The sequence below is a fragment of the Pelophylax lessonae genome (assembly GCF_965119305.1).
Source record: "Pelophylax lessonae genome assembly, chromosome: 9".
Classification (NCBI taxonomy): domain Eukaryota; kingdom Metazoa; phylum Chordata; class Amphibia; order Anura; family Ranidae; genus Pelophylax; species Pelophylax lessonae.
In genome coordinates, this window is record NC_138776.1 from 83,303,416 (window position 1) to 83,327,668 (window position 24,253).

Sequence of the window (24,253 nt, forward strand, 5' to 3'; positions counted from 1 at the left end):
GCATTGAAAGGGGGCACGCTGTGGGCACTCCGCATTGAAAGGGGGCACGCTGTGGGCACTCCGCATTGAAAGGGGGCACGCTGTGGGCACTCCGCATTGAAAGGGGGCACGCTGTGGGCACTCCGCATTGAAAGGGGGCACGCTGTGGGCACTCCGCATTGAAAGGGGGCACGCTGTGGGCACTCCGCATTGAAAGGGGGCACGCTGTGGGCACTCCGCATTGAAAGGGGGCACGCTCTGGGCACTCCGCATTGAAAGGGGGCACGCTCTGGGCACTCCGCATTGAAAGGGGGCACGCTCTGGGCACTCCGCATTGAAAGGGGGCACGCTCTGGGCACTCCGCATTGAAAGGGGGCACGCTCTGGGCACTCCGCATTGAAAGGGGGCACGCTCTGGGCACTCCGCATTGAAAGGGGGCACTCCGCATTGAAAGGGGGCACGCTGTGGGCACTCCGCATTGAAAGGGGGCACGCTCTGGGCACTCTGCATTGAAAGGGGGCACGCTCTGGGCACTCCGCATTGAAAAGGGGCACGCTCTGGGCACTCCGCATTGAAAAGGGGCACGCTCTGGGCACTCCGCATTGAAAAGGGGCACGCTCTGGGCACTCCGCATTGAAAGGGGGCACGCTCTGGGCACTCCGCATTGAAAGGGGGCACGCTCTGGGCACTCCGCATTGAAAGGGGGCATGCTCTGGGCACTCCGCATTGAAAAGGGGCACGCTGTGGGCACTCCGCATTGAAAAGGGCCACGCTCTGGGCACCCCGCATTGAAAAGGGCCACGCTCTGGGCACTCCGCATTGAAAGGGGGCACGCTCTGGGCACTCCGCATTGAAAGGGGGCACGCTCTGGGCACTCCGCATTGAAAAGGGGCATGCTGTGGGCACTCCGCATTGAAAAGGGGCACGCTGTGGGCACTCCGCATTGAAAAGGGGCACGCTCTGGGCACTCCGCATTGAAAGGGGGCACGCTCTGGGCACTCCGCATTGAAAGGGGGCACTCCGTATTGAAAGGGGGCACGCTCTGGGCACTCCGCATTGAAAAGGGGCACGCTCTGGGCACTCCGCATTGAAAAGGGGCATGCTGTGGGCACTCCGCATTGAAAAGGGGCACGCTGTGGGCACTCCGCATTGAAAAGGGGCATGCTCTGGGCACTCCGCATTGAAAAGGGGCACGCTCTGGGCACTCCGCATTGAAAGGGGGCACTCCGCATTGAAAGGGGGCACGCTCTGGGCACTCCGCATTGAAAGGGGGCACGCTCTGGGCACTCCGCATTGAAAGGGGGCACGCACTGGGCACTCCGCATTGAAAGGGGGCACGCACTGGGCACTCCGCATTGAAAGGGGGCACGCACTGGGCACTCCGCATTGAAAGGGGGCACGCACTGGGCACTCCGCATTGAAAGGGGGCACGCACTGGGCACTCCGCATTGAAAGGGGGCACACTCTGGGCACTCCGCATTGAAAGGGGGCACGCTGTGGGCACTCCGCATTGAAAGGGGGCACGCTGTGGGCACTCCGCATTGAAAGGGGGCACGCTGTGGGCACTCCGCATTGAAAGGGGGCACGCTGTGGGCACTCCGCATTGAAAGGGGGCACGCTGTGGGCACTCCGCATTGAAAGGGGGCACGCTGTGGGCACTCCGCATTGAAAGGGGGCACGCTGTGGGCACTCCGCATTGAAAGGGGGCACGCTGTGGGCACTCCGCATTGAAAGGGGGCACGCTGTGGGCACTCCGCATTGAAAGGGGGCACGCTGTGGGCACTCCGCATTGAAAGGGGGCACGCTGTGGGCACTCCGCATTGAAAGGGGGCACGCTGTGGGCACTCCGCATTGAAAGGGGGCACGCTGTGGGCACTCCGCATTGAAAGGGGGCACGCTGTGGGCACTCCGCATTGAAAGGGGGCACGCTGTGGGCACTCCGCATTGAAAGGGGGCACGCTGTGGGCACTCCGCATTGAAAGGGGGCACGCTGTGGGCACTCCGCATTGAAAGGGGGCACGCTCTGGGCACTCCGCATTGAAAGGGGGCACGCTCTGGGCACTCCGCATTGAAAGGGGGCACGCTCTGGGCACTCCGCATTGAAAGGGGGCACGCTCTGGGCACTCCGCATTGAAAGGGGGCACGCTCTGGGCACTCCGCATTGAAAGGGGGCACTCCGCATTGAAAGGGGGCACGCTGTGGGCACTCCGCATTGAAAGGGGGCACGCTCTGGGCACTCTGCATTGAAAGGGGGCACGCTCTGGGCACTCCGCATTGAAAAGGGGCACGCTCTGGGCACTCCGCATTGAAAAGGGGCACGCTCTGGGCACTCCGCATTGAAAAGGGGCACGCTCTGGGCCCTCCGCATTGAAAGGGGGCACGCTCTGGGCACTCCGCATTGAAAAGGGGCACGCTCTGGGCACTCCGCATTGAAAGGGGGCACGCTCTGGGCACTCCGCATTGAAAAGGGGCACGCTGTGGGCACTCCGCATTGAAAAGGGCCACGCTCTGGGCACCCCGCATTGAAAAGGGCCACGCTCTGGGCACTCCGCATTGAAAGGGGGCACGCTCTGGGCACTCCGCATTGAAAGGGGGCACGCTCTGGGCACTCCGCATTGAAAGGGGGCACGCTCTGGGCACTCCGCATTGAAAGGGGGCATGCTGTGGGCACTCCGCATTGAAAAGGGGCACGCTGTGGGCACTCCGCATTGAAAAGGGGCACGCTCTGGGCACTCCGCATTGAAAGGGGGCACGCTCTGGGCACTCCGCATTGAAAGGGGGCACTCCGCATTGAAAGGGGGCACGCTCTGGGCACTCCGCATTGAAAAGGGGCACGCTCTGGGCACTCCGCATTGAAAAGGGGCATGCTGTGGGCACTCCGCATTGAAAAGGGGCACGCTGTGGGCACTCCGCATTGAAAAGGGGCATGCTCTGGGCACTCCGCATTGAAAAGGGGCACGCTCTGGGCACTCCGCATTGAAAGGGGGCACTCCGCATTGAAAGGGGGCACGCTCTGGGCACTCCGCATTGAAAGGGGGCACGCTCTGGGCACTCCGCATTGAAAGGGGGCACGCACTGGGCACTCCGCATTGAAAGGGGGCACGCACTGGGCACTCCGCATTGAAAGGGGGCACGCACTGGGCACTCCGCATTGAAAGGGGGCACACTCTGGGCACTCCGCATTGAAAGGGGGCACACTCTGGGCACTCCGCATTGAAAGGGGGCACACTCTGGGCACTCCGCATTGAAAAGGGGCACGCTGTGGGCACTCCGCATTAAAAGGGGGCACGCTCTGGGCACTCCGCATTGAAAGGGGGCACTCTGCATTGAAAGGGGGCACGCTGTGGGCACTCCGCATTGAAAGGGGGCACGCTCTGGGCACTCTGCATTGAAAGGGGGCACGCTCTGGGCACTCCGCATTGAAAGGGGGCACGCTCTGGGCACTCCGCATTGAAAAGGGGCACGCTCTGGGCACTCCGCATTGAAAGGGGGCACGCTCTGGGCCCTCCGCATTGAAAGGGGGCACGCTCTGGGCACTCCGCATTGAAAAGGGGCACGCTCTGGGCACTCCGCATTGAAAGGGGGCACGCTCTGGGCACTCCGCATTGAAAAGGGGCACGCTGTGGGCACTCCGCATTGAAAAGGGCCACGCTCTGGGCACCCCGCATTGAAAAGGGCCACGCTCTGGGCACTCCGCATTGAAAGGGGGCACGCTCTGGGCACTCCGCATTGAAAGGGGGCACGCTCTGGGCACTCCGCATTGAAAGGGGGCACGCTCTGGGCACTCCGCATTGAAAAGGGGCATGCTGTGGGCACTCCGCATTGAAAAGGGGCACGCTGTGGGCACTCCGCATTGAAAAGGGGCACGCTCTGGGCACTCCGCATTGAAAGGGGGCACGCTCTGGGCACTCCGCATTGAAAGGGGGCACTCCGCATTGAAAGGGGGCACGCTCTGGGCACTCCGCATTGAAAAGGGGCACGCTCTGGGCACTCCGCATTGAAAAGGGGCATGCTGTGGGCACTCCGCATTGAAAAGGGGCACGCTGTGGGCACTCCGCATTGAAAAGGGGCATGCTCTGGGCACTCCGCATTGAAAAGGGGCACGCTCTGGGCACTCCGCATTGAAAGGGGGCACTCCGCATTGAAAGGGGGCACGCTCTGGGCACTCCGCATTGAAAGGGGGCACGCTCTGGGCACTCCGCATTGAAAGGGGGCACGCACTGGGCACTCCGCATTGAAAAGGGGCATGCTGTGGGCACTCCGCATTGAAAAGGGGCACGCTGTGGGCACTCCGCATTGAAAAGGGCCACGCTCTGGGCACCCCGCATTGAAAAGGGCCACGCTCTGGGCACTCCGCATTGAAAGGGGGCACGCTCTGGGCACTCCGCATTGAAAGGGGGCACGCTCTGGGCACTCCGCATTGAAAAGGGGCATGCTGTGGGCACTCCGCATTGAAAAGGGGCACGCTGTGGGCACTCCGCATTGAAAAGGGGCACGCTCTGGGCACTCCGCATTGAAAGGGGGCACGCTCTGGGCACTCCGCATTGAAAGGGGGCACTCCGTATTGAAAGGGGGCACGCTCTGGGCACTCCGCATTGAAAAGGGGCACGCTCTGGGCACTCCGCATTGAAAAGGGGCATGCTGTGGGCACTCCGCATTGAAAAGGGGCACGCTGTGGGCACTCCGCATTGAAAAGGGGCATGCTCTGGGCACTCCGCATTGAAAAGGGGCACGCTCTGGGCACTCCGCATTGAAAGGGGGCACTCCGCATTGAAAGGGGGCACGCTCTGGGCACTCCGCATTGAAAGGGGGCACGCTCTGGGCACTCCGCATTGAAAGGGGGCACGCACTGGGCACTCCGCATTGAAAGGGGGCACGCACTGGGCACTCCGCATTGAAAGGGGGCACGCACTGGGCACTCCGCATTGAAAGGGGGCACGCACTGGGCACTCCGCATTGAAAGGGGGCACGCACTGGGCACTCCGCATTGAAAGGGGGCACACTCTGGGCACTCCGCATTGAAAGGGGGCACGCTGTGGGCACTCCGCATTGAAAGGGGGCACGCTGTGGGCACTCCGCATTGAAAGGGGGCACGCTGTGGGCACTCCGCATTGAAAGGGGGCACGCTGTGGGCACTCCGCATTGAAAGGGGGCACGCTGTGGGCACTCCGCATTGAAAGGGGGCACGCTGTGGGCACTCCGCATTGAAAGGGGGCACGCTGTGGGCACTCCGCATTGAAAGGGGGCACGCTGTGGGCACTCCGCATTGAAAGGGGGCACGCTGTGGGCACTCCGCATTGAAAGGGGGCACGCTGTGGGCACTCCGCATTGAAAGGGGGCACGCTGTGGGCACTCCGCATTGAAAGGGGGCACGCTGTGGGCACTCCGCATTGAAAGGGGGCACGCTGTGGGCACTCCGCATTGAAAGGGGGCACGCTGTGGGCACTCCGCATTGAAAGGGGGCACGCTGTGGGCACTCCGCATTGAAAGGGGGCACGCTGTGGGCACTCCGCATTGAAAGGGGGCACGCTGTGGGCACTCCGCATTGAAAGGGGGCACGCTGTGGGCACTCCGCATTGAAAGGGGGCACGCTGTGGGCACTCCGCATTGAAAGGGGGCACGCTCTGGGCACTCCGCATTGAAAGGGGGCACGCTCTGGGCACTCCGCATTGAAAGGGGGCACGCTCTGGGCACTCCGCATTGAAAGGGGGCACGCTCTGGGCACTCCGCATTGAAAGGGGGCACGCTCTGGGCACTCCGCATTGAAAGGGGGCACTCCGCATTGAAAGGGGGCACGCTGTGGGCACTCCGCATTGAAAGGGGGCACGCTCTGGGCACTCTGCATTGAAAGGGGGCACGCTCTGGGCACTCCGCATTGAAAAGGGGCACGCTCTGGGCACTCCGCATTGAAAAGGGGCACGCTCTGGGCACTCCGCATTGAAAAGGGGCACGCTCTGGGCCCTCCGCATTGAAAGGGGGCACGCTCTGGGCACTCCGCATTGAAAAGGGGCACGCTCTGGGCACTCCGCATTGAAAGGGGGCACGCTCTGGGCACTCCGCATTGAAAAGGGGCACGCTGTGGGCACTCCGCATTGAAAAGGGCCACGCTCTGGGCACCCCGCATTGAAAAGGGCCACGCTCTGGGCACTCCGCATTGAAAGGGGGCACGCTCTGGGCACTCCGCATTGAAAGGGGGCACGCTCTGGGCACTCCGCATTGAAAGGGGGCACGCTCTGGGCACTCCGCATTGAAAGGGGGCATGCTGTGGGCACTCCGCATTGAAAAGGGGCACGCTGTGGGCACTCCGCATTGAAAAGGGGCACGCTCTGGGCACTCCGCATTGAAAGGGGGCACGCTCTGGGCACTCCGCATTGAAAGGGGGCACTCCGCATTGAAAGGGGGCACGCTCTGGGCACTCCGCATTGAAAAGGGGCACGCTCTGGGCACTCCGCATTGAAAAGGGGCATGCTGTGGGCACTCCGCATTGAAAAGGGGCACGCTGTGGGCACTCCGCATTGAAAAGGGGCATGCTCTGGGCACTCCGCATTGAAAAGGGGCACGCTCTGGGCACTCCGCATTGAAAGGGGGCACTCCGCATTGAAAGGGGGCACGCTCTGGGCACTCCGCATTGAAAGGGGGCACGCTCTGGGCACTCCGCATTGAAAGGGGGCACGCACTGGGCACTCCGCATTGAAAGGGGGCACGCACTGGGCACTCCGCATTGAAAGGGGGCACGCACTGGGCACTCCGCATTGAAAGGGGGCACACTCTGGGCACTCCGCATTGAAAGGGGGCACACTCTGGGCACTCCGCATTGAAAGGGGGCACACTCTGGGCACTCCGCATTGAAAAGGGGCACGCTGTGGGCACTCCGCATTAAAAGGGGGCACGCTCTGGGCACTCCGCATTGAAAGGGGGCACTCTGCATTGAAAGGGGGCACGCTGTGGGCACTCCGCATTGAAAGGGGGCACGCTCTGGGCACTCTGCATTGAAAGGGGGCACGCTCTGGGCACTCCGCATTGAAAGGGGGCACGCTCTGGGCACTCCGCATTGAAAAGGGGCACGCTCTGGGCACTCCGCATTGAAAGGGGGCACGCTCTGGGCCCTCCGCATTGAAAGGGGGCACGCTCTGGGCACTCCGCATTGAAAAGGGGCACGCTCTGGGCACTCCGCATTGAAAGGGGGCACGCTCTGGGCACTCCGCATTGAAAAGGGGCACGCTGTGGGCACTCCGCATTGAAAAGGGCCACGCTCTGGGCACCCCGCATTGAAAAGGGCCACGCTCTGGGCACTCCGCATTGAAAGGGGGCACGCTCTGGGCACTCCGCATTGAAAGGGGGCACGCTCTGGGCACTCCGCATTGAAAGGGGGCACGCTCTGGGCACTCCGCATTGAAAAGGGGCATGCTGTGGGCACTCCGCATTGAAAAGGGGCACGCTGTGGGCACTCCGCATTGAAAAGGGGCACGCTCTGGGCACTCCGCATTGAAAGGGGGCACGCTCTGGGCACTCCGCATTGAAAGGGGGCACTCCGCATTGAAAGGGGGCACGCTCTGGGCACTCCGCATTGAAAAGGGGCACGCTCTGGGCACTCCGCATTGAAAAGGGGCATGCTGTGGGCACTCCGCATTGAAAAGGGGCACGCTGTGGGCACTCCGCATTGAAAAGGGGCATGCTCTGGGCACTCCGCATTGAAAAGGGGCACGCTCTGGGCACTCCGCATTGAAAGGGGGCACTCCGCATTGAAAGGGGGCACGCTCTGGGCACTCCGCATTGAAAGGGGGCACGCTCTGGGCACTCCGCATTGAAAGGGGGCACGCACTGGGCACTCCGCATTGAAAGGGGGCACGCACTGGGCACTCCGCATTGAAAGGGGGCACACTCTGGGCACTCCGCATTGAAAGGGGGCACACTCTGGGCACTCCGCATTGAAAGGGGGCACACTCTGGGCACTCCGCATTGAAAGGGGGCACACTCTGGGCACTCCGCATTGAAAAGGGGCACGCTGTGGGCACTCCGCATTAAAAGGGGGCACGCTGTGGGCACTCCGCATTGAAAGGGGGCACGCTGTGGGCACTCCGCATTGAAAGGGGGCACGCTGTGGGCACTCCGCATTGAAAGGGGGCACGCTGTGGGCACTCCGCATTGAAAGGGGGCACGCTGTGGGCACTCCGCATTGAAAGGGGGCACGCTCTGGGCACTCCGCATTGAAAGGGGGCACGCTCTGGGCACTCCGCATTGAAAGGGGGCACGCTCTGGGCACTCCGCATTGAAAGGGGGCACTCCGCATTGAAAGGGGGCACGCTCTGGGCACTCCGCATTGAAAGGGGGCACGCTCTGGGCACTCCGCATTGAAAGGGGGCACGCTCTGGGCACTCCGCATTGAAAAGGGGCACGCTCTGGGCACTCCGCATTGAAAAGGGGCACGCTCTGGGCACTCCGCATTGAAAGGGGGCACGCTCTGGGCCCTCCGCATTGAAAGGGGGCACGCTCTGGGCACTCCGCATTGAAAAGGGGCACGCTCTGGGCACTCCGCATTGAAAGGGGGCACGCTGTGGGCACTCCGCATTGAAAAGGGCCACGCTCTGGGCACCCCGCATTGAAAAGGGCCACGCTCTGGGCACTCCGCATTGAAAGGGGGCACGCTCTGGGCACTCCGCATTGAAAGGGGGCACGCTCTGGGCACTCCGCATTGAAAGGGGGCACGCTGTGGGCACTCCGCATTGAAAGGGGGCACGCTCTGGGCACTCCGCATTGAAAGGGGGCACGCTCTGGGCACTCCGCATTGAAAGGGGGCACGCTCTGGGCACTCCGCATTGAAAGGGGGCACGCTCTGGGCACTCCGCATTGAAAGGGGGCACGCTCTGGGCACTCCGCATTGAAAGGGGGCACGCTCTGGGCACTCCGCATTGAAAGGGGGCACGCTCTGGGCACTCCGCATTGAAAGGGGGCACTCCGCATTGAAAGGGGGCACGCTGTGGGCACTCCGCATTGAAAGGGGGCACGCTCTGGGTACTCTGCATTGAAAGGGGGCACGCTCTGGGCACTCCGCATTGAAAAGGGGCACGCTCTGGGCACTCCGCATTGAAAAGGGGCACGCTCTGGGCACTCCGCATTGAAAAGGGGCACGCTCTGGGCACTCCGCATTGAAAAGGGGCATGCTGTGGGCACTCCGCATTGAAAAGGGGCACGCTGTGGGCACTCCGCATTGAAAAGGGGCACGCTCTGGGCACCCCGCATTGAAAAGGGCCATGCTCTGGGCACTCCGCATTGAAAGGGGGCACGCTCTGGGCACTCCGCATTGAAAGGGGGCACGCTCTGGGCACTCCGCATTGAAAGGGGGCACGCTCTGGGCACTCCGCATTGAAAGGGGGCACGCTCTGGGCACCAGTGTTAATTTCGTCGACTAAAACCGACTAAAACGTTTTCGTTGACTAACACAATTCAGATGACTAAAATATAACTAAAACTAAAATGGCATTTTAGTCTTAAGACTATAACTAAAACTAAATCGAAATTTGTTGCCAAAAATTAACACTGGTGCATGCTCAAAGCATAAATAATAACATATTAGATTTTTCACTCCAGGACCAGCAGTAGTATATAATGAGTTTGAAAATTGTACAGAAATGCTTAAATAATGCATTACAAATTACAATTGAACTACACCCATTTGATTATAGATGACTAAAATGAGTTTTAGTCGACTAAAATGTAGGGCGTTTTAGTCGACTAAAATATACTGGAGTTTTAGTCGACTAAATACGACTAAAACTAAAACACTTGCAGAAGACTAAAATGGGACTAAAACTAAAATGCCATTTTAGTCCTAAGACTAAGACTAAAACTAAATTGAAATTTGCTGCCAAAATTAACACTGCTGGGCACTCCGCATTGAAAGGGGGCGCGCTGTGGTCACTCCTCATTGAAAGGGGGCGCGCTGTGGTCACTCTGCATTGAAAGGGGGGCACCCTATACCTTGATTACTGAAGGCCCCTTTCACACTTTTGTGACCTCAAAGTCACGCAATTTTTTACAGCGTTTTTTGCTGCAAAGCAATGCCTATTACATTTATGCATACATTTTGTACGGCCCCCAAATGATGTTACAAAAATCCAAATGGCCCTTGGCAGAAAAAAGGTTCCCCACCCCTGGGTTAATGTATGCCTGGTGCTTACTGACGTGTGTGGGGGGAGGTGACTGAGTGACACAGGGACAGATCGCAGGTTCAGCTATGCTGAACCCTGCAATCTGTCACTTAGGAGATCCGCCCGCTTTGTACACAAGCGGGTGGATCTCCAAACTTGATTCCCCGACGATCGGGGAAGAGCGGCGGTGATCACCACCTCTCCTCCCTGGTCCGACTCCCGCTGTGACTGAATACAGCGGGAGCGCGCCTCCGGCGGCACGCGTGCGCCGCCCACAATGGGAGGAGTCCAGTGACGTAGGTCTACGTCGCTGGATGGGAACTAACCACTTTGCCGCAGTAGAGCTCAAGTGAGCGGTCGGCAAGTGGTTAAATAATACCCCACTTCAATATGTGGTATTGGGGGGGGGGGGGGGGGAGCACTGGTCTATCACACCAGTTGTTCAAAAAATTGGAAAGTGAGTTTGGCACTGTGTGTATCAGACTTCACTCAGCAAAAGAGGCAATATTGTTGCACCTTCCCCCACCCAGAGACAATTCCCCCCCCCCCCACTGAAGGTCTCTGGGGGGTCAGACGCCAAGCAAGCATGTAGCAGGTGAAGTCATGGCAGATTGCAGACCCCTCACCAGCATTCCTCTGATGTCACAGTGACAGCCAGGCAAACAGCATTTCCAGACACCAAACAGCAATGGCATTCCCAACTTCTGTTTATAAAATAATTAATTGAATGATGTGACCCCATAATGCACTCCTCCTCCATCACCAACCCCAGACAGGCTTACACTCAGCGCCTTCCTGGCGCCCATTCCTCCTTATTAGCGCCTAATTCGTTAATGCCTGCCCGTGTCCCAGGCTATTCCGGTGTCGGCTCGTCCTCCCTGCAGTACAGTACAACCCCCACACCTTTCCCGCCAGCAGCACACCGACTCCTCATCCAGCTTGGGGCCCCCTGCTGTCCATGTACCGGTACTGCAGCGGAACCATGCGCGACGTGCTGTGTTTCCCCTCGGACTGTTTATAGTGTAGCACGCAGTGTGTTGTGTATGAAGGGGGAGAAGTACAGCGGTGGACATGGTGTCTAATTATGTGAGTACATGTCTGTATCTGTAGGGAGTGTAATACGGGCTGGGGCTCTACACTGGACGGGTTACAGGTCCCAGCATTCCCTGCCAGGCAGTATACATAGCTGAGGAATGGCCAGCAGGAAGACTACAAGTCCCAGCATTCCCTGCTAGGCAGTGTACATATATGAGGAATGGTCAGCAGGGGGACTACAAGTTTCAGCATTCCCTGTCAGGCAGTGTACATAGCTGAGGAATGGTCAGCAGGGAGACTACAAGTCCCAGCATTCCCTGCCAGGTAGTGTACATAGCTGAGGAATGGCCACCAGGGAGACTACAAGTCTCAGCATTCCCTGTATTGTAGTTTACATAGCTGAGGAATGGCCACCAGGGAGACTACAAGTCTCAGCATTCCCTGTATTGTAGTTTACATAGCTGAGGAATGGCCAGCGGGGGGGGACTACAAATCCCAGCATTTCCTGCTAGGCAGTGTACATAGCTGAGGAATGGCCACCAGGGAGACTACAAGTCTCAGCATTCCCTGTATTGTAGTTTACATAGCTGAGGAAGGGCACCAGGGAGACTACAAGTCTCAGCATTCCCTGTATTGTAGTTTACATAGCTGAGGAATGGCCACCAGGGAGACTACAAGTCTCAGCATTCCCTGTATTGTAGTTTACATAGCTGAGGAATGGCCACCAGGGAGACTACAAGTCTCAGCATTCCCTGTATTGTAGTGTACATAGCTGAGTAGATTCTTCCTGGAAGACTACAAGTCCCAACATTCCATGCATGGCAGGGAAGGCTCACTAGAAGGACTACAACTCAAAGCAGGCTTCTTTAATTTACTCAGCACAAAATAAGGCAGCTGTTTTTCTTTTGTTTTGGGTATAGTGGAGAGGCAATAGACCCCCTGTCAGCTTTTTGTTCTTTCTGTACCCCCATTATGAAGAGTCACCCTCTGTATGATTGTTTTGTATCATGTTATTAAAAGTGAAAGAAAATCCCAAATGTTGGGTTGCATAGTTAGGTTGAAAAAAGACTCGTCCATCTAGTTCAACCAATTAAAGAAGATAAAGAAACACACACTGGATTACTGTCCCCAGAAGAGTAGTAGTGGGAAATCTTCCAATGGGGACACTTATTCTGGTGATGACTTGGAATTCTCTTACTTTGGAGTCATTTTCTATCACTTCCTGTTGTCGCTTTAGTACAGGAAGTGAAGGGAAATCTCCACACTAGGACTCAATGAAATAAATAAACACTGACAGAGGTTATTACCCTTCCCTTACTCTATCCAAACTGGAAAAAAGCTCAAGGGAGAAGAAAGAGGTAATCTCCTCCCAACGCATTTTACTCCGGCCTCGGAACTTAATCATGGGAAAGCTCTGGGGGTGAAGTGAAACGCATTGGGGGCATGGCCTGATTGGAGTCCAGGCTGAGGTTGTCACTCTCCTAACCATTGCCAGTCTGCATGGATGTGCAGCATTGTTGATTACTTCTTTCTTCTCCCTTGGGCTGTAGCTTAGAGCCAGGACAGTCTCTGTCCCTTGCCAGCACTTTCTGCAGCAAAGGCGGAGGAATCCACCCCCCCCCCCCCATATGGGAACTAGCCTGAACTGCACACTAGGCTATATCAGGGGTCATTCATTCCACCTCAAATTATACTATTTATGCAGAGTACCACGTTAACCCGTTGGCGCCAAGAGCATGCAAATATGCGGCCTCATGGAGGCTGGGCCTCAGCGACGAGCACCCACATAGATGCATGCTAAAGCGCCCATAGAGCTGTGCTGAGAGCGTGCATCCGGCACAGTTACTGGCGGCTAACAGAAAACTCCCATTCGTTGCTTGCAATTGGGAGATTTCCGATCATGTGACTGCCATGACAGCCAATCACAGCGGTCACATGACCATATGTCCCAGCATTCTAAACCCCTTAAAGGGCCAGCAGTCACCAGCTCTAAGGGGTTAAAATACACCACTAAAGCTGGCTACATACTAGTAAGGTCTTTGAATTAACATTCATCCAAAAATTCTTTGTAAATTTAATGATTGCACGTATGTCACTCAAACGTACTTCAACATTTAATTATGGAATGAATGGAAATTCCTCAACTAAAACCGCTCCTACTATTAAATATTTGTTTGTTTAACCACTTGCCTACCGGGCACTTATACCCCCTTCCTATCCAGGCCAATTTTCAGCTTTCAGTGCTCTCACGCTTTGAATGACAATTGCGCGGTCATGCTACACTGTACCCATATGACATTTTTATCATTTTTTTCACACAAATAGAGCTTTCTTTTGGTGGTATTTAACCACTTTACCACCGGAGGATTTTGCTGTCTTCCGTCCAGGCCACTTTTTGCGATTCGGCGCTGTGCGACTTTAACTGACAATTGCGCGGTCGTGCAACGCCGTACCCAAACGAAATTTACGTCCTTTTTTTCCCACAAACAGAGCTTTCTTTTGGTGGTATTTGATCACCTGTGCGATTTTTACTTTTTGCGCTATAAACAAAAAAAGAGCGTTTATTTTGAAAAAATAACAATATTTTTCACATTTTTTTTTTATATGAAATTCCCCCCAAAAAAAATGTAAAAATCAAATTTTTTTTAAATTTTTGGCCAATTTGTTTTCTGCTACCTATGTTTAGTAAAAAAAATCGCAATAAGCGTATTTTGATTGGTTTGCGCAAAAGTTATTGCGTTTACTAACTAAGGGAAAGATTTCTGTCATTTTTGGTGTTTTTTTTTTTTTAACGCGTAATGGCGGTGATCTGCGATTTTTTTTTTTTTTGCAGGACTGCGACATTGCGGCGGACAGATCGGACCCTTGACTGACATTTTTGACACTTTTGGGGGTACCAGTGACATTTCTACAGTAATCAGTGCTATATATATGCACTGTTACTGTAAAAATGACACTGGCAGGGAAGGGGTTAATTTTATTGGAGAGGGAGGGGTTAATGTATGCCTGGTGCTTACTGACGTGTGGGGGGGGGGAGGTGACTGTGTGACAGAAGGACAGATCGGATGTCCAGCTATGCTGAACACTCCGATCTGTCACTCCCTGTCACTATGGAGATCCGCCCGCTGTGTTTACACACAGCGGGCGGATCTCCAGACTCGATCCCCGACGATCGGGGCAGAGCAGCGGCAATCGCCGCTGCTCCTCCTCTGGCCCGACTCCCGCTGTGAATGAATACAAGGGGCGGAGTCCAGCGACATAGGTCTACGTCGCTGGACGGGATCGCGGCACTTTGCCGCAGTAGCCTCAATGTAAGCGGTGCTAAAGTGGTTAATCACCTCTGGCTTTTTTATTTCTTACAAAGAAAAAAGACAGAATATTTTGAAAAAAAAAAAGTTTTTCTTATTTTCTGTGAGTAAATTTTTCTCCTTCACTGATGTGCGCTGATGAGGCTGCACTGATGGGCACTGATAGGCTGCACTGATGGGCACTGATAGGCTGCACTGATAGGCTGCACTGATGGGCACTGATGAGGTGGCACTTATGGGCACTGATGAGGTGGCACTGAGGAGGAGGTACTAATATGCCGCACTGATGCGCACTGATAGGCGGCACTGATGCGCACTGATAGGCGGCACTGACGGGGGCACTGATGGGCACTGGGAGGTGACACTGATAGGTGGCACTGATGGATACTGACGGGTGGCACTGATCAGCACTGATGGGCAGCACCATCAGTGCCCACACTCAGTGCCCATAGTGCTGCTAGTCAGTGCCCATCAGTGCCTAGATGAGCAGGCACTGATAGGCACTGACTGGCAGCACTGTGGGCACTGACTGTGGGCACTGATGGCGGGCACTGTGGGCAGTTGTGGCATTATTTCCCCTCTTCAGTAATCAGGGCACTGGTGATCAGTGCCTTGATTACATTGCTGTGTGTTCCCTTACCGGTGATCGGGCTCTGCTCCTTCCTCACACTGCAGTCTCCGTGTGAGGAAGAGAGCTGGCGATGAGAGATGATCTCATATGTTTACATATGAGATCATCTCTCATTCCACGGCCCAATCACGTGGTAAATGGCCGCTGTGATTGGCCATTTACCACAATCTGTGATTGGCTGTGTCCAAGGGACACGGCCAACACAGATTTTCCCCGATGCGCGCTCGCGGGAGCGCGCGGGGAGCCTGTTTCTGGGAGGCCGTATAAAGACGGCCTCCCGAAAATTAGAGTCTGCGCTGCAGCCGTACTTTGGCTATAGCGCAGACCGGAAGTGGTTAAGAAAAGTTTTCCATCCTGCATCTGTGCATTTTCTCAATGAATGTCAATTTGACCCTGCTAACCATTAGAAAAGTGAACGAACGTTCTTACAACGAAACATTTCAAACATCCTACTATGGTATAGCCAGCTTTAAAGGGGATCAAAAGGATCAACATTCTCTGCAAGGCAGACCAGTGAGTCCCAACAGGAAAACCACCCACTGCTAACCATCTGCTAGCAGGAAGAGCAATGAATTCATCTTCTGCCATCACTGGGCATACAATCCTGAACACTTAGGAAATCGCCTCCAAACAGCGGAGAGCGCAAACTCTGGTGCAGCTTTGCATGGCAGTCAATTAGCTTCTAACTTCAGCTTGTTCAATTAAAGTGTCACTAAACCCACATCAAATGCTGTATTAAATTCTGTTGTTGCCCACAAAGATAGTTGAGAACCATGTAGAGTGCATAGAAAGATTTCTGGCAGGATCAACAGCTATTCTTTCATATTTCTCAAATAGACAAAACACTTTCAATGCTCTACTTAAAAATTAAAGTGATACTAAAGGCAAATGGCTTTTTTTTTTTTTTTTTTTTTTAGGAAAAAAGAGTTTATACATATCCCTGATGGTGCTGCCAGCTCCTTCCTCCCTTCAGGTGCCTCCTGCAGCAAATTGTGTGCTGGGCTGGTGTAGCAAACATAAAAACAAATCTGGGCAGCTGTGCTGTGTCATGCTGCCAATCACACCCCAGTGCTCCGTACAGTGGTGCCCACCACTGCCCTTACAACCTGCATGATGCATCTTGGCTCCCTGCACTATAACAAAAAAAGAAATTGCAATTTTTTTTCCCTTGCAGTACTTTAGGCTGCCATAACACAACACACATTAGCAGAAGTGTGGTAATGCACTATAGGAGGGCGCAGAAGTGTAAATCTGCCCATAAAGTTATTCATTTTAAAGTGAGAACAGCCGTAAACCTGTCAGTCAAGGCTCCTACATTTATTATTTATATTTTATGCAGGCACATGGCTACCAAGACTACGAATCTGATTTTAGCGATGAGGAAGGAGAACCGGAAACAAATGGCAAGAAAAGACGGTAAAAAGTTCCAAGATGTCTATTGTTTATGTTTAGCATCTTCTTGTAGAGTCCTCCATACACTGTAGATTACAAGTTTTGCCAGCAGCTGAAAGAGTTGCCAAACACTGCAGCCAGGATGATCACAGCCAGCTTGTGTAAGTATGTGTGCTAAATGAAAGGACTGCCATGCAAAATAAATCATGCTTTAATGACAGGGGAAAGGGGACTCGCAGATTAGTGTATTTTTTTATCCAACTAATATAGAATGAATGACAAACAAATTCTTCATTGCATTTCTTAATGATACTGGGTGCTTCATTGAGTACACAATATGAGTCTTGTATGTGTGTGTGTGTGTGTGTATATATATATATATATATATATATATACACACACACACACATACAGTATCTCACAAAAGTTAGTACACCTCTCATATTTTTGTAAATATTTTATTATATCTTTTCATGTGACAACACTGAAGAAATTACACTTTGCTACAATGTAAAGTGGTGAGTGTACATCTTGTATACCAATTTGCTGTCCCCTCAAAATAACTCAACACACAGCCATTAATGTCTAAACCGCTGGCAAAAAAGTAAGTACCCCCCTAAATGAACGTGTCCAAATTGGGCCCAATAAGCCATTTGACTCGTTAGTGTTACGAGGTCATAGGTATGTTTAAATTTGGTGTTATCACTCTCACTCTCTCATACTGGTCACTGGAAGTTCAACATGGCACCTCATGGCAAAGAACTCTCTGAGGATCTGTAAAAATGAATTGTTGCTCTACATAAAGATGGCCTATAGGCTATAAGAAGATTGCCAAGATCCTGAAACTGAGCTGCAGCATGCTGGCCAAGACCATACAGTGGTTTAACAGGACAGTTTCCACTCAGAACAGGCCTCACCGTGGTCGACCAAAGAAGTTGAGTGCACGTGCTCAACGTCCTATCCAGAGGTTGTCTGTGGGAAATAGTCGTATAAGTGCTGCCAGCATTGCTGCAGAGGTTGAGGGGTGGGGGGTCAGCCTGTCAGTGCTCAGACCATACGCCGCACACTGCATCAAATTGGTCTGCATGGCTGTCCTCCCCGAAGAAACCTCTTCTAAAGATGATGCACAAGAAAGCCCACAAACAGTTTGCTGAAGACAAGCAGACTAAGGACATGGATTACTGGAACCATGTCCTGTGGTCTGATGAGACCAAGCTAAACTTATTTGGTTCAGATGGTGTCAAGCGTGTGTGACGGCAACCAGGTGAGGAGTACAAAGACAAGTATGTCTTGTCTACAGTCAAGCATGTTGGTGGGAGTGTCATGGTTTGGGGCTGCATGAGTGCTGCTGGCACTGGGGAGCTACAGTTCATTGAGGGAACCATGAATGCCAACATGTACTGTGACTTGCTGAAGCAGAGCATGATCCCCTCCCTTCAGAAACTGGGCCACAGGGCAGTATTCCAACATAACGAACCCAAACACACCTCCAAGATGACCGCCCTGCTTTAGAAGCTGAGGGTAAAGGTGATGGACTGGCCAAGCATGTCTCCAGACCTAAACCCTATTGAGCATCTGTGGGGCATCCTCAAATGGAAGGTAGAGGAGCACAAGGTCTCTAACATCCACCAGCTCCATGATGTTGTCATGGAGGAGTGGAAGAGGACTCCGGTGGCAACCTGTGAAGCTCTGGTGAACTCCATGCCCAAGAGGGTTAAGGCAGTGCTGGAAAATAATGATGGCCACACAAAATATTGACACTTTGGGCCAGATTTGGACATTTTCACTTAGGGTTGTACTCACTTTTGTTTCCAGCGGTTTAGACATTAAATGGCTGTGTGTTGAGTTATTTTGAGGGGACAGCAAATTTACACTGTTATACAAGCTGTACACTCACTACATTACATTGTAGCAAAGTGTAATTTCTTCAGTGTTGTCACATGAAAAGATATAATAAAAATATTTACACAAATGTGAGGGGTGTACTCACTTTGGTGAGATACTGTATGTGTATAGTGAACAGGGTTTTTACTCCATTCGAGTACTTAATGTTAAACAAAGCTAACACTCCAGGATATGTATCTGTATTTAAATGACAGTAGTTTTCAGCTAAATTCAATGAGGTTCAAAAAATTACAGTTGCATAACTAAGTGAGAGGGCCTTTTTTATGTTAAAGTGGAATTAAAGGTAAAAATGTTTAGTTCCAATGGTCCGATGCTTGTGAAGTCCCCTAACAGCACTGACATCTTCTCCACGACGACTTCTGGGTGCCAGTCTTCAGCCATTTTAACTGGCTGGTGCACATTTGCAGGAGTGCAGTCATACTTTGTGTACATTCTACAGGGAATAGCAAACAGACAGGTAATTGTATTTTATTTTAGAAATACAGATAAGCATATTACAACAATAAAGTCCCTTACTTTTTGCAATTTTAACTTCTGCTTTTAGGGCTCGTTCACACCATACCTATATGAAAACTGATGGGAAAACCACGCAGATTTCACTTGCAGAAACATAAGTTTACATCAGCTTCACATCAGTTTTCATGTGAGGTTTTTTTGCACGATGACATTAGTTTTCATGCGTCAGTTATGTGTCCTTTTCACAGTTTGATGTCATGTCATTTTTTTTCCTGCTGAGAAAACTGCATACATGTTGCAGTTTCCTGCGCAGAAAAAATCTGCACGTGATACCATTGTTGTAAACAGGGCACATAGAGAACAATTTTTTTTTTTTTTGGTTTTTCTTCATTTTCTGCAGAGCGCATGCAGAAGAACTGATGTCTCTGCAGTTGGTGTGAATGAGGCCTTAGCTTTGTAAATTTTGCCTCCAGTCTAAGGCCTCATTCACACCATGTGCAAAGATGTCAGTTTTTCTTGCACATGTTCTGCAAGGGTGCAAAAGTCATATATTTTGATCATAAATTATCAATCATATCTCTGTTTCCACCATGTAATCTCATAACTTGATAAAAAAAAAAAAAAAAAATAGAATCCTATTTATGAACAAAGTACCACAGTGCTGCCAATCAGTTTGATAGAATCACACATTGATTAGATAAAAAATATTTAAAAAAAAAAAAATTAAAGTCTGTATGGCCACCATAAAGGCAAAAGGTGCTTTTTTTTTTTTTTCTTCTTTATAGATAGGACTAGTTTAGACTTGTGGTTGGAAACTCTTATAAACAGGCGGTTGAACCACATTTTTAGCGCACCCAAACTGCCCCTCTTTAAGCTGCAAAGGCAGCAGACAGGGATGTTCACATTAGAAGACGTGGCGCGACCACCTTGCAGATTTACCGTTGCCAGACCCCAGGTGCTGCAAACAAATTTATTGTAGAGCAGCCTGTCTTCACTTGCTGCATACTTTTCTCAGAATCGTCTTCCAGGACAGCCCATGAGACCTTAGGGCTCCTCCCCCAGGGACAGGAAACACATTCCAAAATTTAAATAAAAGGCAGTCCCTTAGTCCTCACCTTCAGTATTTAGTGTTTCCTCCGGACAGGGGGTAACATGTTCCTGGAACTGAAGCTCCCGGTCTCCTGGACTGTCCATGGAAAGACTTGGAAAAAGATGCATCTTCTCCTGCCCATTGCGGTACCCCTTAAGTGCCGCAATAGGGGCTGACCGCTGTCTCCTGTTCTCTTGGCCAACCGGCAGGACCGTAGATGTTGTCTGGTGGAACACTGGGGAGTCCACTCCGTTTCTGGCGGGGTCCTTGGAGCAGCAGTTGCTGTGTACCCGTGGCCCGCCGACTTCAAAAAAAAATTTTGAAGTTGGCGCCAAAACGGAGGGGGCGGAACTCAGGCGCTTCCACTCTGGCCTTCACAGGAAGTGACAGTGTTGCTTCCGGCGCAGTGACGACATCCGCGGGCGCCAGGAAACCCTCGTTCCAGTTTCCGGAGGTGCGAACAGAGAAGACAAAAGGGCGACCGGTGTTAGGTGAAACAGCACATGCTGGGACCACCAGACAGAGCGATGGATCCCATGGCAGCGACCGCACAGTCGGTAGAAGCCGGCTCTGGCACCGGCACCTCCCAGGTAAGCAATGGGGATTGTCTGGCCCTGTCTGCATATACCTGTCGGGGTTTCCTTATTCCTTTTCCCTTCCCTTATGTTTAAAAAAAAGGGTTGAAAAAAAGGGGGCACTATTTCTTTACCTTACACAAATGTGGGGATAATTTGGGGAGTCTTGAACTAATTATGTTTTTCTCTTTATAGCCCCCAAAAAGAAATGTGCAATTTGGGGAGCCAAGCTAGATTCCACTTGGAGCATAACAGCGTGCCGCACATGTATAGTAGTCTCGTTAAAGATGTTCCTACTGTATCCACAAAAGAATGTTGACCTTTTAGTTAGGTCCCTACATCTGTTTCTAAAGCCAACAGAGTGTATGGTGAAGACACGAGGGTGAATCAGAGTCCCCTCATTTTTCAGTTAAGAGTCTGGATCAGGGGAGGAACCCCGGGGAAAAAGAGTCCTGTGAAGGTTCCAGATTAAATATTTTTATTTAATTTTTTTCCCTTGAAAATGAGGATGGATTGCTTAAAGCAGTGTATGTTATACTAGAAATAAAGAGGAGAAGATGCAAGCATAATCTTAAGTATACAATCCATAAGAAAAATGCTAGAGTTTTTCCCTGTACACAACTCCTTGCTAGAGACAAGGGTGTGTGTGATTACCAATCACGGGCAATCAAGCTGCCATGGGAAAAACCTGAAGGGGGAGGAGGAGGAGTGCTGATTACACCAAATCTCCCCCACCACCCTGAACAGACAACTCAGGGTGTGTGTGTGATTACCAATCACTGGCAATCGATCAATTAGCAGTAGCCTTTTTTTGGCATGATCCTATGTATGCAACAAATCAGCTGGCTGGGAAAATCCTGAAAGGAAACCATTTTTGAGGAGGTTTCTTTCTTTCTTTTGATGACCGCAAAGAATTATGGATAAAAATCCAAAATAGATTGTCAGTGAGGTTTATCCTTACCTGTTTCTCCTTATGGAGAAACAGAATATCCTCATAGACAAATTGCTAGATCAGGAGTCACCAACCATGCTGACATCCTGTGGGTTCACAGTTGTGTGTCATTTATTTAATGAATGGAGGAGGATGAGTGCGGATTACACCGATCTCCCCCACCACCCTGAACAGGTGTGGGTGATCCTGTTACCAATCACTGGCTATCAATCTCTTAGCAGTGAGTTTTTTTTGGCTGATTCATCCGCTGAGGCAGTTAGAATGACAGCCAGAACCTCAGCTTTGGCAGGAGAGGTTTCTGGCTCAAGTCATGGTCTGATGACTGAACTTCCAAGCTGTGCCTCTGTGGTCTCCCCTTGACAGGGGGACCATCTCTTCGGCCCTGGGCTAACAGGAAGCTCTGGAACACACTGCTGACAAACAGCAGAGGACACGGGAGGTTCAGCCCCTTTTTTTCTGGACTTAGTGTCCACAGGGCACAGGCTGGAATTCAATTTTCAGCCTCCAGAAAAATACCAGGTTGCCCACGGATCCAGCCAAAGCCGCCGCCCTAAGTTTCCAGTTAGGAGACTTACTAGATCAGAGGGTACTAATACCTGTTCCAAAGGGGGAACAAGGCAGAGGGTTTTTACTCCCATATTTTTGTGAAAAGAAAACCCTCGGGGAGCTATTGATTGATTCTAAAATTACGCATAAAATACAAACCTTTTTGCATGGAATCAATACACTCCATAGGGAACCTGTTGTATCCAAGATGTTTTATGGCAACTCTGGATTTAAAGGATGCTTACTTTCACATCCCCATTCACCGGGCTTACCAGAAGTTCCTGAGACTAGCAGTAAAGCTAGGACCAGAGGTCAAACATTATCAGTTCCGGGGGCTGGATCATCAACAAACAAAAATCCTGCCTAAAACACCCTCCCAGAGGGTGACTTATCTCGGGTACGAGATCTCCTCTCTGGATCAAAAGATTTTTCTCCCACAGCCCAAGGTATTGAAGATGCGTCAGAGGGTAGCCTCTTTACAACCCAACCAATGGGTCTCTCCTAGAGACATAACAAGGGTCATAGACCTGATGACCTCCTGTTTTCCAGCTGTCCCTGGGGCACGGTGCCAGCAACGTCCCCTCCAGAGGTTCTTCTTAAAGAACTGGGACGGACGGCCAGATTCCTTAGAACAGAAGGTAAAGGTGCCCACCAAGGTAAAAAGAGCCCTATGGTGGTGGAGATCTTCCCTTCACCTAGCAAAAGGTTTAGACTGTGGTTATTCTCTGTGATACTGGAATGACCCAGACGCAAGCTCTTCCGGATGGGGAGCATATCTCCAAAGCAGATGGGCTCAGGGGAATTGGTCCCCATTGCAGATAAAAACCTTGTCGAATCAGAAAGAACTCATGGCAGTACTAAAGGCCTTGGAGTTCTTTCGGATGGTCATAAAAGGAAGTCATCTGCAGATTCGATCCGACAACTACGATGGCATACCTCAACAAACACGAAGGTTTAGTACAAGGAGGTACACGAAGTCAAAGACTACAGTCCATAGCCCAGAAAATATTTTTCTGGGCTAAGCTGAATCTTGCCTCCATTTGTTATTCATCTGAAAGGGATGCAGAATGGGCTAGCAGACCATCTCAGCCACCACCAGGTATATCAGGACAATTGGTCCCTCAACCCAGAGGAATTTGCAAACATCGCAGCCAGGTGGGGCCTTCCAGAGGTGGACCTATTTGCAACTCAGACGAACAGCAAAACAGATACTTTTCCCTAAACCAATGGGATCAGTCCTTAGGGGTTGATGCCTTTGCAAACCCCTGGATTTTCAGTCTCTACTATGCCTTCCCTCCAGTCAGGTTAATCCCAGAGGTCCTCTGGAAGTTCATCCAGGAGGACGCAGATCTGATTCTCATAGCGCCCCTTTGGCCCAAAAGACCATGGTTCACACGCCTTCAAGCCCTAACCTCCGGGCCTCCCATAGTCTTGCCCTGGAGACAGGACCTGTTGACGCAGGGTCCGGTAACCCATCCATACGTCATATCCCTGCACCTAACAGCTTGGTATCTGAAGAGCAGATACTAAACTCCCAAGGATTCTCAGACAAGGTCATCATAACCTTGATCAATTGTCATAAACCTATCACAAGAAATGTATATTCCAAAATATGGAGACAGTTTCACTTTTGGATGGCTGAAAATCACAGGCCATTTCCAGATGTACCATCTATTTTGGAATTTTTTTCAGGATGGCATTGTGCCCGGACAAAGCCAACAGTGGTAAAAACGTGTCCAGCTTGGAATTTATCTTTTGATCCTTCAGGCTTTAGTAACAATCCCTTTTGGAACCCTTGAAGGACTTATCTGAAAAACTACTCACTCTAAAAACCTTATTTCTAGTTGCAGTAACATCAGCCAGAAGAGTTAGTGAATTACAGGCCCTCTCAATAAGAGAGCCTTGTCTTATGTTTTTTTGAAGATAGAATTGTGTAAAACCGACCCAGGATTTTTACCCAAGGTAGCTACCTCCTTCCATAGGACACAGGATGTTGTACTACCTACCTTTTTGTAGTTCTCCAAGTAATGAAAAGGAGAAGAATTTTAGAAGAGCTCTTCTGGCGTACCTGGAGGTGACTAAAACTATCAGGAGGTGTGATACTTTTATTTGTGCTTTTTTTTCTGGTTCATATAGGAGGGAAAAAGCTTCTAAAGCCACCTTAGCTAGGTGGATAAAGCAGACTATTACAGAAGCCTATAGAATAAAGAATGTGGCTCCACCTTTCATCAATGCA

At 52.0% G+C, this 24,253-nt stretch overlaps 1 protein-coding gene across 1 annotated transcript in view; it reads left to right on the forward strand.

The window, feature by feature from the left end:
* The first annotated feature begins 11,091 nt into the window (after positions 1-11,091).
* The window catches only part of LOC309564602 (protein FRA10AC1), a 97,951-nt gene continuing 84,789 nt past the window's right edge, over positions 11,092-24,253 (forward strand). The window contains exons 1-2 of the mRNA XM_082269256.1: positions 11,092-11,213; positions 16,441-16,517. Of these exons, the coding sequence (XP_082125382.1) occupies positions 11,199-11,213; positions 16,441-16,517 (92 nt within the window). The 5' untranslated portion in view covers positions 11,092-11,198. The remainder of the gene's footprint in view (positions 11,214-16,440; positions 16,518-24,253) is intronic.